At 35.7% G+C, this 14,908-nt stretch overlaps 1 protein-coding gene across 1 annotated transcript in view; it reads left to right on the top strand.

The window, feature by feature from the left end:
- LOC101888652 (gamma-aminobutyric acid type B receptor subunit 1) overlaps positions 1-12,573 on the top strand; it is a 313,388-nt gene extending 300,815 nt beyond the window's left edge. Inside the window, exons 13-17 of the mRNA XM_059130223.1 lie at positions 8,383-8,590; positions 8,672-8,928; positions 9,177-9,314; positions 9,482-9,704; positions 12,012-12,573. Of these exons, the coding sequence (XP_058986206.1) occupies positions 8,383-8,590; positions 8,672-8,928; positions 9,177-9,314; positions 9,482-9,704; positions 12,012-12,388 (1,203 nt within the window). The 3' untranslated portion in view covers positions 12,389-12,573. The remainder of the gene's footprint in view (positions 1-8,382; positions 8,591-8,671; positions 8,929-9,176; positions 9,315-9,481; positions 9,705-12,011) is intronic.
- Positions 12,574-14,908: the final 2,335 nt, after the last annotated feature.

Here is a 14,908-nt window from a genome sequence, read left to right as displayed (position 1 = left end):
AATCCGTTTCAGGATATTTGGAGTCGATCTAGCGATAATATTTCCATCAGTGCTAGGTCAGATGCAAAAATGGACAATATCGGTTCACAATATCAAGTACCTCCACCACGAAGAATCAAAATTTTGAATAATTATACCCTTTATAAAATGTGATGTAAGATTCCGATTATCTTCAAATTACACATCAATCAACCCAAGATCTGCTATATAGATTGTAGAGATCGGACCATTTCTTCTGGTACCTCTCCACAAAGGAACCAAACAACAATTAAAAAAGCTGTAAGTTCGGCCGGGCCGAACTTTGAATACCTTCTATACCACGACATGGATCTGTATATGTAAAATTTGCCAAAAGCCATTACAATATTGAAATGCGAAACTTAAAAAATCGGTAATAATGTAGATAAAATCATCAAAATACCGCATATCTGGGCTATACGAAGACGTGGACCTGAACAGACAATTTTCTGTCTTAGGCTGTATTATCCATTACGAACTTCAAATATTAAGTTTGTAACAATTCCGGCGAAAAATGTCGCTAAAATCATCAAAATACCGAATATCGGGAGGTACTATTATATGGGGGCTCTACGAAAACGTGGACCTGCACAAACAATTTTCTGACTTAGTATCTAGCATCCATTACGAACTTCAAATACCAAATTTGAAAGAATTCCGTTGAATACATTCGTTAAAATCATCAAAATACCGAATATCGGGAGGTACCTTTATATGGGGGCTATACCAAACGGACGGACAGACGGGCATTGCTAAATCGACATAGAATTGTATGCTGATCAAGAATATACTCACTTTGTGGGGTGTGAAATGTGTATTTCGAGGTGTTACAAACGGAATGACAAACTTAATTTATCCTCCATACTACGGTGGAGGATATAAACAGATCATAAAATACGAAATAACCATCCGGTTCGCTTCAAATTGCACAAAAAATGTTTCTACTAATACAAGATCTGCTACGAAGATGGGATGTATGAGTCCATGGGATGTATTAGTGCCAACCTTGCTTTCCAAAATACTCCAGACACAATAATCCAACGGATTGGTATCCGGAGATTTTGGTAGCCATTGTGGGCTTGAAATGAAGCGATAAGGTTCTTCGCTTCATTGTGACCATTTTTGCTTGGCGCGTGCTGAGTGCGATGGTGCTGAGTACTATTGGAATGTCCACGGTCTGCGGCCAAAATGTTTGCGTGCCCAAGGCTTTAATACATCATACAGAATATTTTCGCGATAATATTCGGCATTTATTCTGATGCCACAGCCGATTAATACGAGGGGAGAGCGACCATCGGCTGTTATGGCGGCCCACCCCGTCACCATGGCCGGAGCTTGCCTTCTGATGGCCAACCCAAGGTGCACATTTCCAGCTGATACCTTTGGCAAGCAACCACGATCATTTTGTTTGTTTACAAACTGCTGGACAACGAATGTTTTCTCATCGAAGAAAACCAAATTCGGCAGTTCAACACTTTCGGCCAAGCAAAGCAAATCTTTAACTCTTTTGAGTTTATTTTCATTCTGCTGCTGTGTAAGTTCTTGCACTTTTTGGAATTTCAATGGCTTTACTCCGAGCTCATTTTTCCACATTTGCCGTATGGAATATTGCTATACGTTCAGCTCACGAGCCATTTTTGGGCCACTGTGACGCAAGTTTCGTTCAAGTCGCTTCTTCACTTTCCAAACCATTTCTGCTGGTGTTGCTGTTTTCTTCCGTCCACTTTCTTGACGTTGGGCTACGCTACCAGTATCACGGTAACGAGCGATGGCACGAAATACAAAAGATTTATTCACATTTAAATGCTGGAGCCGCCTCTGGTTTTCCAGCCAAATATAAAGAAATGACACTATTACGCATGAATTTCATCACAAATAAATTTTTTTCAGGAAAATTCACACCAAAAATGCTTTTGTACGCTTGTAAACAATATAATGAGCTGTCACTGGAATAATTTTCACAGCTGTCGGACGAGGGGCTTAGAAATGACAGCAGTCTGAAGTTGGTTGCAGTTTTTTTTTTTTGTCATTTCACCCTATATAATTCTAATACAAAATATCCCAGTTTAGGATTTTACGTAGGTGTGTCATTGCGTATATTCCTTCACAAAACCTTCAATCTATCCTCCAAGATATGTTGCTTTTCCCAAAAAAACATCAATCTTTCCACTTGAATCAGGAATGAGTAAAAAAATATATACCCATATCAATAATCGCACACCGCATCCTCATTAGCCCGTTGTCCGCAAAACACCAAATGTCAATTAATTACACACCAACACACGGACACACAACCAAACATTTATTTGACCAACACACAATGTTGTCCACAAAACTATCAACACTCTTTCATAACTTTTGCTATTTATTGCCCCATTCCATGATAATTAATTAAATTCCAGCTATCCTTGAATTATAACCTCAGTTGGTCATTTTATGCCACAAATGGGAGAAATGGTGGCGAAGACGGGGTGGCATTCAGCGGGTTTATTGGTTCTGTGCTATTTGGTGGAATGCATGCAACATAATTACACAAAAAGTACCGATACCATCGAACACTTGTATGGGGTCTACAAATGAATGAATGAATGATCATCTGCTACCTTCTTTGAGTGACATTTGATAAATTAACTGATAATGTCGAAAAAATTAAAAACGAATTAAGGTCAAATGTCATATGCTCGTACATCAACGAGCGGGACAGTCGTTTGTTTAATCGACTGTGAGTGTGTGTTTGTGCGTGGGGAAATTGAATTGAATTATTTGGTTGCGGTATTATATACATTGCCGGTGTTGAATTATGTATGCATTAATACAAAAATCATGTTGTACTGGAAACTACAACAAATATTTGTGAACATGACAAACAACATAACTGTAATTATCGAAGTGTATTTTCGATTGCAAGGCCCAATTATAAATGGATGACGGCAAGGAAAATCAAATAGCAATAATACGGAACAAAGTCAACTTGGGGGTATGGGGTGGAATATTCCTCTTCGGGTATGAAAGTCTTGGTGTTTAAATAAGCACTTAATCACATACTTGGTATACCCATATAAAACTAAGACGGAAACCCCCGTACCTGGTATAAAATTGTCAAAATTTCGGCATAAACAGAGAACCCGAGTGAGCTTCTAAGGATTAACACGATACTAAGTTAGACCAGATACAAAGTTGATAAGTTTTAGAATAACCAAACTTTATTCTAAAACTTATCAACCGATAGGTTTACCCCATACCTGGATAAATAGTTGTGAAAATGTGTTCACATACTTATTTATATTCAAACAAGTAAACAAAGGCTATAGTCGTGCCGGGCCGACTATGTGATACCCTACAACACTACAATATACTAGAAGCTCCTTTATGTCCAAATCCATTTTGGAAGATTTCGCGTGTCGATTGGCTTCAATAGTGTGATCAGTAAAATTTTCCTGTTTTTGGTTCATTTGAACCCCTAAATATTCTGCGATCATCTCCAAAAGCAAGAGACCCCTATGCATCTCCAAATTTTAGATTCATCTATATTATTAGCTTGTCTAAGATATTTGGCTATATTCGTCAACGAAATCAGGATAAAAATCCAGAAGTTCGCCTTTTTGCGTATTTTGGATAGAAATGTTGGTATTTTTTCACTCAAAAGTATTGGTCCATTCAATCCGCTTCAAGTCCTTTGGTTTCTATTTGTGACCTTTATAACGGCTGCAAAATCATGAACATTTTTAGTTGTTGGTTAATTTCAATCTGCAATCGGCATATAATAACCCCAACCTGTGTTTTAAGGTGAAAAAATATTACAAAATATACACTTCAATATTATAAGTCAAATTGAAAAAAAAAAACGCATGCGATAAAAAAATATGAAAAAAATATCTCAAAATACTACAAAATCTATATTAATATATATATTAGATTTTATTTTTTATGCCAGGAGGCCATTCTGAATTGACAAAATTTGTCAAAATCGGTCCAGCCATTCTTGAGATATAAGGATTCTAGCAAACATCCCCTTCCTTTGTATATATACATTGTATATATTTCGCTTTATATCTGATATATTTACTATCGGCATCGACGTAACAGTCAGAATTGACCTGTTCGCCTATTTATACCCTACACCACATAGTGGTATTATGTCTTTGTGCATTTGTTTGTAACATGGAGAAGGAAACGAGATAGACACATAGCTACTTTTGAGAACCTTCATAGAATCACTTTCTGAGTCGATTAATGCATGTCAGTCCGTCTGTCCGTACGTCCGTCTGTCCATGTATTCTTGTGAACAAAATGCAGGTCGCATTTATTATCCGATTGAGATGAAATTTTCCAAACAATATTTTTTTGGCCCAAGGACGAACCCTATTGAAATTGGAGAGAATCGGATCAAATTTAGATATAGCTCCCATATATATTTTCATCCGATTTCGGGTTAAATGTGCACCAAATGTCCACTATCAGTCCAAATTACCTGAATTTTGGCACACCCAACCGAATTCGGCCTAGAAGCAAGTATATCAAATTTGGAGAAAATCGGTTCAGATATAGCTATAGCTCCCATATATATCTTTCATCCGATTTGATCTTTAAGTCCCTCACATTCCTACTATGCACTCCACAACCGTGATATTTGGTACCAGGTATTAGATGGAGCACAGAAATAGCTATTTTAAATTTTATCGAAATCGGTTCAGATTTGGATATAGCTCCCATATATATCTTCATCCGATTTCGGGTTAATTGACCACCAAATGGCCAATATCAGCCCAAATGACCCGAATTTTGGCACATGTGACCGAGATTAGCCTTAAAGCAAATACAACAAATTTGGAGAAAATCGGTTCAGAAACAGCTATAGCTCCCATATATATGTCTTATCCGATTTGGTGTTTAAGCCTCTCACATTCGTAATATGCACTCCACAAGAATGATATTTGGTACCAGATATAAGATACAGCCCAGAAATAGCTGTTTGTAATTTTATCGAAATCGGTTCAGATTTGGATATAGCTCCCATATATATCTTCATCCGATTTCGGGTTAATTGTGCACCAAATGGCCGATATAAGTCCAAATGGACTGAATTTTAGTACATCGGACCAAATTCAGCCTAGAAGCAAGTATATCAAACTTAGTGAAAATCGGTTCAGATTTGGATATAGCTCCCATATATATCTTCATCCGATTTCAGGTTAATTGTGCACTAAATGGTCAATATCAGCCCAAATCACCTGAATTTTCGTACATAAGACCGAATTCAGTCTAGAAGCTAATACGTCAAATTTGGAGAAACCCGGTTCAGAGATAGCTATAGTTCGTAAAATGCACGATAGAATTAGATAGATTTTGATTTTGTACCAAATATCTCATAGAGCTCTGAAATGCCCTGTATAAACCTTTTTACGAGAGCTCTACTAAATATGCATAGTGGTGTAGGGTATCATATAGTCGGCCCCGCCCGACTTTTAGCTTTCTTTACTGGTTTTGATTTCGCCGGGATTAAAAATATTCACGGTTTAATGGAAAATTTGACTCTTATTTAAAACAAATGTTAGACCATAACACTCACTAAATATTACCCGATGACCATTTGAAGGCTTCTGCATCTGCCAAAATTGGAAGGCTTCTGCCCAGCCCTAAGCTCTAGCCCCACGCTAACTTCTGCGTCGATTGGACTATAATTACGACCTGTAGAGCAACTGCAAAATCAGGAAATTTTTCAGTTTTTTGTCCATTTCTACCCCTAAATATTATGCGATGATCTCCAAAAGCAATAGGCTTCTATTATGGCCCTAGCTCCACCTCCATTCTTTTGTGAAGATCGGGCTATAATTGCGACCTGTAGAGTGATTACAAATTAACATGGATAGACGGACGGATGGACATACATAGCTAGATCGACTCAGCCTGGCGAGATAGGAAGATCCATATGTACTTGCCTATTTGGGCTTAATTTTTGGTCCAATCAAACTTATTATACCCTAACACATAGTGTTGTAGGGTATAAATACATATATACATATATTTATTCATCCACTTCGGCAAGAAGAATTCCTAAGGTAGTCAGGCTCTCCAGGGCTAACATAAAAGTGTGAATTGTATTGAACGTTTTCGAAGACCTAATTTCTATTCATTGAGAGTTTCTATTTTCAAATTACATACATATGATTCTGCTGGAAAATAGAGATAAATCCTTGTTAGTATCGACATCAGAGACTGTTGTTAAAAAGGGGCTATACCAAATAGTGGACATACATAAAACATACTTTGCAGGAAAAGGTAATATTTCCTTGATTTAAGGAACTTGAAAAAGCCGAATTTTTGAAACCCCATATAACGGTACCTCCCGATATTCGGTATTTTGATGATCTTAGCGACATTATTCACCGGAATTGTTTCAAATTTTGTATGTGAAGTTCGTAATGGATACTACAGCCTATGTCAGAAAATTGTCTGTGCAGGTCCACGTTTTATAACCGCACTCGGTACCATGGTGGTATTTTGATGATTTTAGATATATTATAAACAGATTTTATTTCCAGTTTCACATTTGAATATTGTAATAGCTTTTGACAAAAGTACCTATGCAGGTCCACGTCGTCGTATAGACCCTAATATGCGGCTACATTCGGTATTTTTAAGATTTTAACAGAATTTTTTGAAAATTGCCAAATTTGTACCAAATGGTGGAGGGTATTCAAAGTTTCGGCCGAGCTTACCGCTTCTTTACTTGTTTTCTTTTTTTTTTTCTTCTACAAAATTCCACCTGGTTGACAATTGATGCGAAGGGCGAAGAATCGAGATTTAATGGTTATTATGCGATATTCTCTTTAGTTCGCACTTCTTGGTGGTTTAATGTCCAACGGAGTAAGTTTGTTACGAAATTTAGCTGCTTAATTGGGTCGATTAAATTACCATAATTGCCAAAGAAAATAATAGTTAAAAATTCAACCATTAATTTTCGAAGACACATAATACCAATACCATCTTCTCCCTATAGATCAACAGTGCCTTAAACGAGGACGTGAATGGGTCTTTTTATTTCTTACGAACGGCATGAAAAATTGAATATTTCGTGATTACGAATATATTTGAATTCGTTTATTCAAATCTTTATACTAAAAATACTTTGTCAAAATTGTATAAACCTAACATCAAATTTATGTATAATATGTTTAATTTATGGTATTGAGGTTTACCATATTTCGATCCTCACTATCCTTAACACAATAAAAATTGTTGTGCCAAATTTCAGAGCTCTATGTCAAATAATGTGGGCAGCATTTCGATTTCATCAGACAGACGGACATACCTAAACCGACTTATGCATTTTGCACTGAGAATATTTATACTTTGTAGGATCTAACATGACTACTGCGAGATCCACCATAGTCTTGTGGTGAGTACTAAATTTGAAAAAATAAAGCTAGTACTATAGACACTTTGTGCATGGAGGGACAGTGCTGTAGTTTTACATCTAGAAACTTTGAGGCATAAAACTTGCTCGATTTTGAGTAAAGATTAATACTCGTTCGCAGTCGAGCGGGATCACTCCTTGAAAAGCGGCAAAGTTCAGCCGGGCCGAACTTTTACTACCCTCGTCATTTTGAAGGGACTCGTCATTAGTTCTAGTAGCCATTACGAACTTTAAATACGATATTTGAAACAATTCTGGTAAAAAGTTTCGCTAAAATCATGCAATTAGTGAATATCCGGGGTACCGCTATATAAGGGATATACAATATCGTACACCTATATATTTCAGGGGTAAAGAACTCACAAAGGACAGTTCCATTGAAAAATGTCGCAGATCATTACGATATCGTGAACCGATATAGCCCATATTCGAACCTGACCTGCATGCAGACTGACTGATATAAAAAACGAGAAAAACTCTATTTTTCAGTTCCATTGGAATAAGGGTGAGCATACTTCGTTCATTTTAAAGTGGGAGAAAAATTTGTAATATCATTTTGGCTTCGATAGTACGATAGATAGTAGCCTGTATATCTTAGTACATATTCTAAAAAACTACATATTAGCCAATGCATTGCACCAATATACAAATTAAGGTACAAAACTAGATCCTTGTACCTTTAATAGTGTTTTTCCAAAACTCCAACTACATACCCACCAAGAGCTTCCTTGATATCAGCCTTTAGTATTCTTGCAGTAGAAAATTATTCTGGGGGTTCATGAGGCAAACATAAATCATTTATTTCAAATTTATATAACAAAAAAAACGCATATCTTCATGTATGACATGTGTTGTCCGAAGCCAAATTTAAACCTAAGATTTATTATTTCGTCTTATACTTTCTCCTACATGCATATTATATATCACTCAATTTTCTTTAATTTCAGAAGAAAGTTGAACCCTGGAAATTATATACCATGGTTTCTGGTCTACTATCCGTCGATTTAGTACTGCTGATAGCATGGCAGATATTCGATCCGTTGCAACGGATATTGGAGACATTTCCCCTAGAAGATCCCACATCGACGAGTGATGATATTAAAATACGTCCAGAGCTGGAGCACTGTGAGAGTGAAAAGAATTCCATGTGGTTGGGTAAGTCAACAATAAAGCTGGTCATTTATTTTCGCTGAATATTTAAAATAATTAAATTCTCTTTAATTCCTCTGCTCGTAGGCCTTGTCTATGGTTACAAAGGTTTAATTTTGGTATTTGGCCTTTTTCTGGCCTACGAGACACGTTCGATAAAGGTGAAACAAATTAATGACTCACGCTACGTTGGCATGAGCATTTATAATGTGGTGGTATTGTGTTTAATCACGGCACCGGTGGGGATGGTGATTGCATCGCAACAGGATGCATCATTTGCCTTTGTGGCATTAGCTGTGATATTTTGCTGTTTTCTGAGCATGTTGTTGATATTTGTGCCAAAGGTGAGATTGACAAAAAAAAGGAGAATAATGTGCATGAGTGATAAATGTTTACACAAAAAATTTAAAATTTATGCCTTACAGCAGGACCATAATGTTAGAATACAAATAGTTTTTGTCCGTTGTCGTATACGTTTTGACAACACATATACGCCAGAGTGGCTATAAACTAAAATTTATCTTTTTAAATTAAATCGCATTGTTTTCACAATTTTTAATCTATACAACTTTTCATTATTTTCCTTACCCAGGTTATTGAAGTCATACGGCATCCAAAAGATAAAGCCGAATCGAAATATAATCCCGACTCTGGAATTTCGAAGGAGGACGAGGAACGTTATCAGAAATTGGTAACAGAAAATGAAGAATTACAACGACTGATATCACAGGCAAGTGAAAATAAACTGTTTTTTTTTTTTTTTTAATTTTAATATTAAATTTCTGAAATCTCCCCATAATCCCTATCTAACCTTAAAAAGGACTAATTTAATTTTAATCCAATTTTTTCTGTTCTTTTTTACTTTTCTTCTTTCTTGTCCCCACCCACATTCCATAGAAGGAGGAAAAAATTCGCCTATTACGACAGCGCTTGGTGGAGCGAGAAGCTCAAATGAAAACCGCCGATACAAATGGTTGCGGTGGTCCGCCAACAGTGGCAGGAGGCATTAACAACGGTACACATCCACCCGCCGTAACAACCACAGGTACCTCATTAGGGGTATACACCTCGGCAACGTCCTCACATTTACCACCCGCCGCATCACTAGCAATTACACAAGGTAAGTTAATGAATTCACAAAAGGGAAAATTAACAAAAAAAAATGAAAACAAAATTATCCCCTCCTTGGATGAATGAAGAAGGTGAATAAAAGAAAATAAAAAAACCACGATGTCCAGTTAAGTGGAAAAGAGGGGGCAAATATTGAACTCCAGCTGAAAATAAAAATCACAAGGGAAATTAGTTTTTGTGGTGATTACAACAGAAATCTGAAAATTCCCTGCTGTGGTCGAAGACATAGAGTGAGAAATTTGCTACCTATCGAATTTTCTCCCTGTGATTATCACCGCAGATAAATTTCTATAGAAAAATTTCTCTCTGCGATGATAACCGAAGATAATTTTCTATAGAAATGTTTCTCTCTGGAATTATCACCAAAAAAAAATTTCTCTCTGTGATAGCCACAGAAGAGAATTTTCTATAGAAACTTTTCTCTCTGTGATAGCCACAGAAGAGAATTTTCTATAGAAACTTTTCTCTCTGTGATAGCCACAGAAGAGAATTTTCTATAGAAAATTTTCTCTCTGTGATTATCACCGAAGAGAATTTTTTATAGAAAATTTTCTCTCTGTGATTATCACCGCAGAGAATTTTCACTGAAGAGAATTTTCGATAGAAAATTTTCTTTCTGTGATTATCACCGAAGAGAATTTTCAATAGAAAATTTTCTCTCTGTGATTTTCACCGAAGAGAACTTTCTATAGAAAATTTTCTCTCAGTGCTTTTTGTCAAAGAAAATTTTCTATAGAAAATATTCCCTCTGTGATTATCACCGAAGAGAATTTTCTCTACATAATTTTCTCTCCGTGATTATCATCGAAGAGAATTTTCTACAGAAAATTTTCTCTCTGTGTTTATCACCGAAGAGAATTTTCTATAGAAAATTTTCTCTCTGTGTTTATCACCGAAGAGAATTTTCTATAGAAAATTTTCTCTCTGTGTTTATCACCGAAGAGAATTTTCTATAGAAAATTTTCTCTCTGTGTTTATCACCGAAGAGAATTTTCTATAGAAAATTTTCTCTCTGTGTTTATCACCGAAGAGAATTTTCTATAGAAAATTTTCTCTCTGTGTTTATCACCGAAGAGAATTTTCTATAGAAAATGTTCTCTCTGTATTTATCACCGAAGAGAATTTTCTATAGAAAATTTTCTCTCTGTGTTTATCACCGAAGAGAATTTTCTATAGAAAATTTTCTCTCTGTGTTTATCACCGAAGAGAATTTTCTATAGAAAATTTTCTCTCTGTGTTTATCGCCGAAGAGAATTTTCTATAGAAAATTTTCTCTCTGTGTTTGTCACCGAAGAAAATTTTCTATAGAAAATTTTCTCTCTGTGTTTGTCACCGAAGAGAATTTTCTATAGAAAATGTTCTCTCTGTGTTTGTCACCGAAGAGAATTTTCTATAGAAAATTTACTCTCTGTGTTTATCACCGAAGAGAATTATCTATAGAAAATTTTCTCTCTGTGTTTATCACCGAAGGGAATTTTCTATAGAAAATTTTCTCTCTGTGATTATCACCGAAGAGAATTTTCTATAGAAAATTTTCTCTCTGTGATTATCACCGAAGAGAATTTTCTATAGAAAATTTTCTCTCTGTGATTATCACCGAAGAGAATTTTCGATAGAAAAATTTCTCTCTCTGATTATCACCGAAGATAATTTTCGATAGAAAATTTTCTCTCTGTGATTATCACCGAAAAGAATTTTCTATAGAAAATTTCTCTCTGCGATTATCTGGCAAAATTTTCTCTACATTATGGTTATTACAGAAGAATTTTTTTCTCTGTGATTATCACACATAATAGAAATTTCTGTAGAAAAATTTCTCACTGTTTTTATCACAGAAGATAATTTTCTCTACAAAATGTTCTCTGTGACTTTAACAGAAGACAATTTTTGATAGAAAAAATTTTCAGCTACATTTATCACTGGAGAGAATTTTTAATATTTTGTTTGTGTTTCTCGCAAATAAGAATTTTCTCCCAGTGATTATCAAAAAATATATTGGGCGTTGTCCCAAATTTCCCGGAAAATACACATACATCACAAAACCTTAAACATCAGCCGGGCTGTGTCACATCAACCACTCAAAACTACAAGCATCAGTCCTATCATTAACCTCATGTTCGCATCCGAGTCAACAACATGAACAAACTCTCGTCATTAACCTTTCTGGCATCGTCATCACCATCGCCATCTTCATCGTTATGATGTGTGGTGGTGATGTTGTGATGTTCCTACATACATCATCTGCATGAATATCATTAACGAATTTCCCACAATATCCTACTTACATTTTATGTAGCTGCTATAGCTGTGGCAGCTATGGCTGGAGTCAAACCCCCCGCCTCAATTACCGCCTGCAGCATCGATATAACCAATACCGACGTTACCACACCCTTATTGCTGGAGCCTTTACATCGCGAACCTTCTTGTAATTCGATATCATCCTCCATGTCGCCAACAATTGCCATGACAGTCCTACCGTCGACAAGGTGTAAACGTGATTCGGCATTGCAACCACTGATACAGCCAGAGGGCACATCGGCAACGTCGGATTTCGATAGTGCCATATGTCTGGGTGGCAGCGGTGGATATTCGCAATTAACCGCAACGACAACAACGCGTTCACGGGCCGCCAGTCAATCATCGGCATTTGAATTTTCCGATAATTACCAATAGGTTGGGGTGCTCCATCCTCACACGACTTATGGACAGTGAGAGAGGGGAGCGGAATAATCATCTTTCTCATTGCCATGCAAAATAAATCTACTCATTCGAAAAAAAAGCATTGAGTCTAATATTCAAATTTTGTTCTTGAAGTTTGAATCGGAACACAGAGAGAGAAAAAAGAGAGAAGAAGCAAATGGAAGGGTAATGCCTTATTTTTTTCTTTTTAAAAATTCATTATTAATTGGCACCCGAGTTTAGTTTGGTTTCCTTTAATTTATTTCATTTAGTTGAGTTTTTTTTTTTAATTTTTCTGTTGCTCAAAATTCATTGCAAATTGGCTTTTAATGTTTGTTGCTGTTGTTCCAGTGTTGTGAATACAAAAAATTCATGTTGCTTCTCCTCAGAGATTCGAACACCATGTACAAAGTACTATAGATGAAAATGAAAGTGTTTCAGTAATCACTTTTTAATGAATATTAAATTACGTTGTTTTCAATAATTTATTCATATTTTTTTTTCTTTATTTTTTAATTTTAGAAATATTGGCTTTTTATGTGGGAATCGGTAAACAAGAGCTTTCTTTAACTAAATGTTCATAATAAGATGTGTGTTTTTGTCCAACACCTGTGTGTATAGAGCAATGCACTATTTTATAGGCGTTGTATCGATATATTGGTACTCTGCACCATTACACCTCTATTTTTAAGAAATTCACTTGAAACTCCAAAAGTTTCCACACGGACGTAGAAATTTTGTTTGAAAAAAATGTTTTGTAATAATTTCTATCAAAAATCTTAATTGCAACAGAAAAATAACATTGAAAAAAGAATGTATTGGATTAATCTTTAAGGAACAGCAGCCTCAAAATTTTAGCATTTATGTTTAAGACTATAAGTCTTGAATGCGAGGCCAATTTTTAGGTTTTTACATTCAATATTCTGGCATTAAAAAAATAATTTCCCTACATATTTAGTGCTAATTTAAAATTGAAATACGGGAAGTTAACCAAAATGAAGAGTGATTTTTAAGAGGTGTAGGAAAATTTAAAATATACACATAAAATTCAGAAAAATGCATAAAGCTTTTATTTCAATGTAATTTAATGTTTAAATCATATATATTAAAAAGTATACATTAACTGTTTATAATAGGCCCATGTAAGATGATTTTTGTGGGTAGAGAAAGCCTAAGCACACATTTCAAGTCAAATCGATTCGAAAATATAATGAAAACCCTCGAAATAGGTAAAATCAGGAGGAGGAGCGCTACTCCGAAACATTGGCATTGAAAATTTTCCGCGAAAAGGTTTTCTACACATTAGATGCCAAACAAGGGCACAATCAATTGAAAAATGGGACCAAGACCCTGGTAATAGCTAAAATCACCGGATACCTTCACATAAGTATTATAATGAAGCATGGTCCTATACTTATAATTATTTGAAAGAATTTGTTTTTCTTTCAAAAATCTCAACTTACCAACATTTGAGGAATTTGAAAGGCGCTATATCATTTGAGGTGGGCTATATCACAATGTAGACCAACCTAATACATATTTTGTACAAATGTAACCCCTAGGGCTGTATCTGTATAAACTTTATCGTAACTTTTGCGGACTATAGGGCAAAATATTTGCGGCCCTTTGTGTATGGTTAAGCTATATAAAAAAGGAATCTAAAACAGTTAGATCCGGGAACCCCGGATCCCCCCTTTGGGATTTTTATTATTATGTCTGCGGCGCAGTGTAAATACTGATGATAGCGCATAGTGCCCGTATAACGTTACCTATCATATAAGGTTACTTTTAAAGGGTTCGGAAGAATTTTCCGAGAATATGAATCCTTTTCTCACTATATTTTCAATTCACTCCACTTTTTTGTATAGTCCGCATCCACAGTGCCTCTTCATATTCTGTATTTCACTGAAAGACCCAATAAATTTTGCATTTTGAGTTCTCATTGGATGGATTATTTCCATATCTAATCAAAATTGAAAATTTGGGTATTGCAACCATATAACAGCATGTATAGAACATATACAAACTTTCTCGATTTTTTCGAAGAAACGATTCTACAAAAAATTCTATATCATAATAGAAGAGTCATTTTTTTAGTTCCGCGATTTTTCTCAAAATTTTCATTCATGACAACGTTTCCACTGTATTTACAAATAACCAAAATAAAATTTGAGTCAAATCGGCCCAGCCGTTCTCAACTGATGTGTTGCTATACTTTTTTAAATTTTTTTACATATAAATTTAAAGAAGCAGATGTGGTCAGTTCCTCTGACCCCAAACAGATACCTAGGGTTGTAGGGAGAGAGTCAATATACAGTGTTGCCCATATTCGGCGGAGTTTGGGGCCCTTTGGGCTCATTACAATCGACGAGGCTTGTCCGCAGGCAACATTCTTTGCGTCAATTGAATTTTGTACGGGAACAAATGCAAATCAATGCGAATAATCCGTTGTAAAGTGGACCGAGCCAAGCCCAACTGCTGAGAACGGCGTTTTTGGGATGTTCTTGGGGACCT

Source organism: Musca domestica, unplaced genomic scaffold, assembly GCF_030504385.1.
Source record: "Musca domestica strain aabys unplaced genomic scaffold, Musca_domestica.polishedcontigs.V.1.1 7, whole genome shotgun sequence".
NCBI classification, from domain to species: Eukaryota; Metazoa; Arthropoda; class Insecta; order Diptera; family Muscidae; genus Musca; species Musca domestica.
This window is presented reverse-complemented; position numbering and strand designations above follow the sequence as displayed.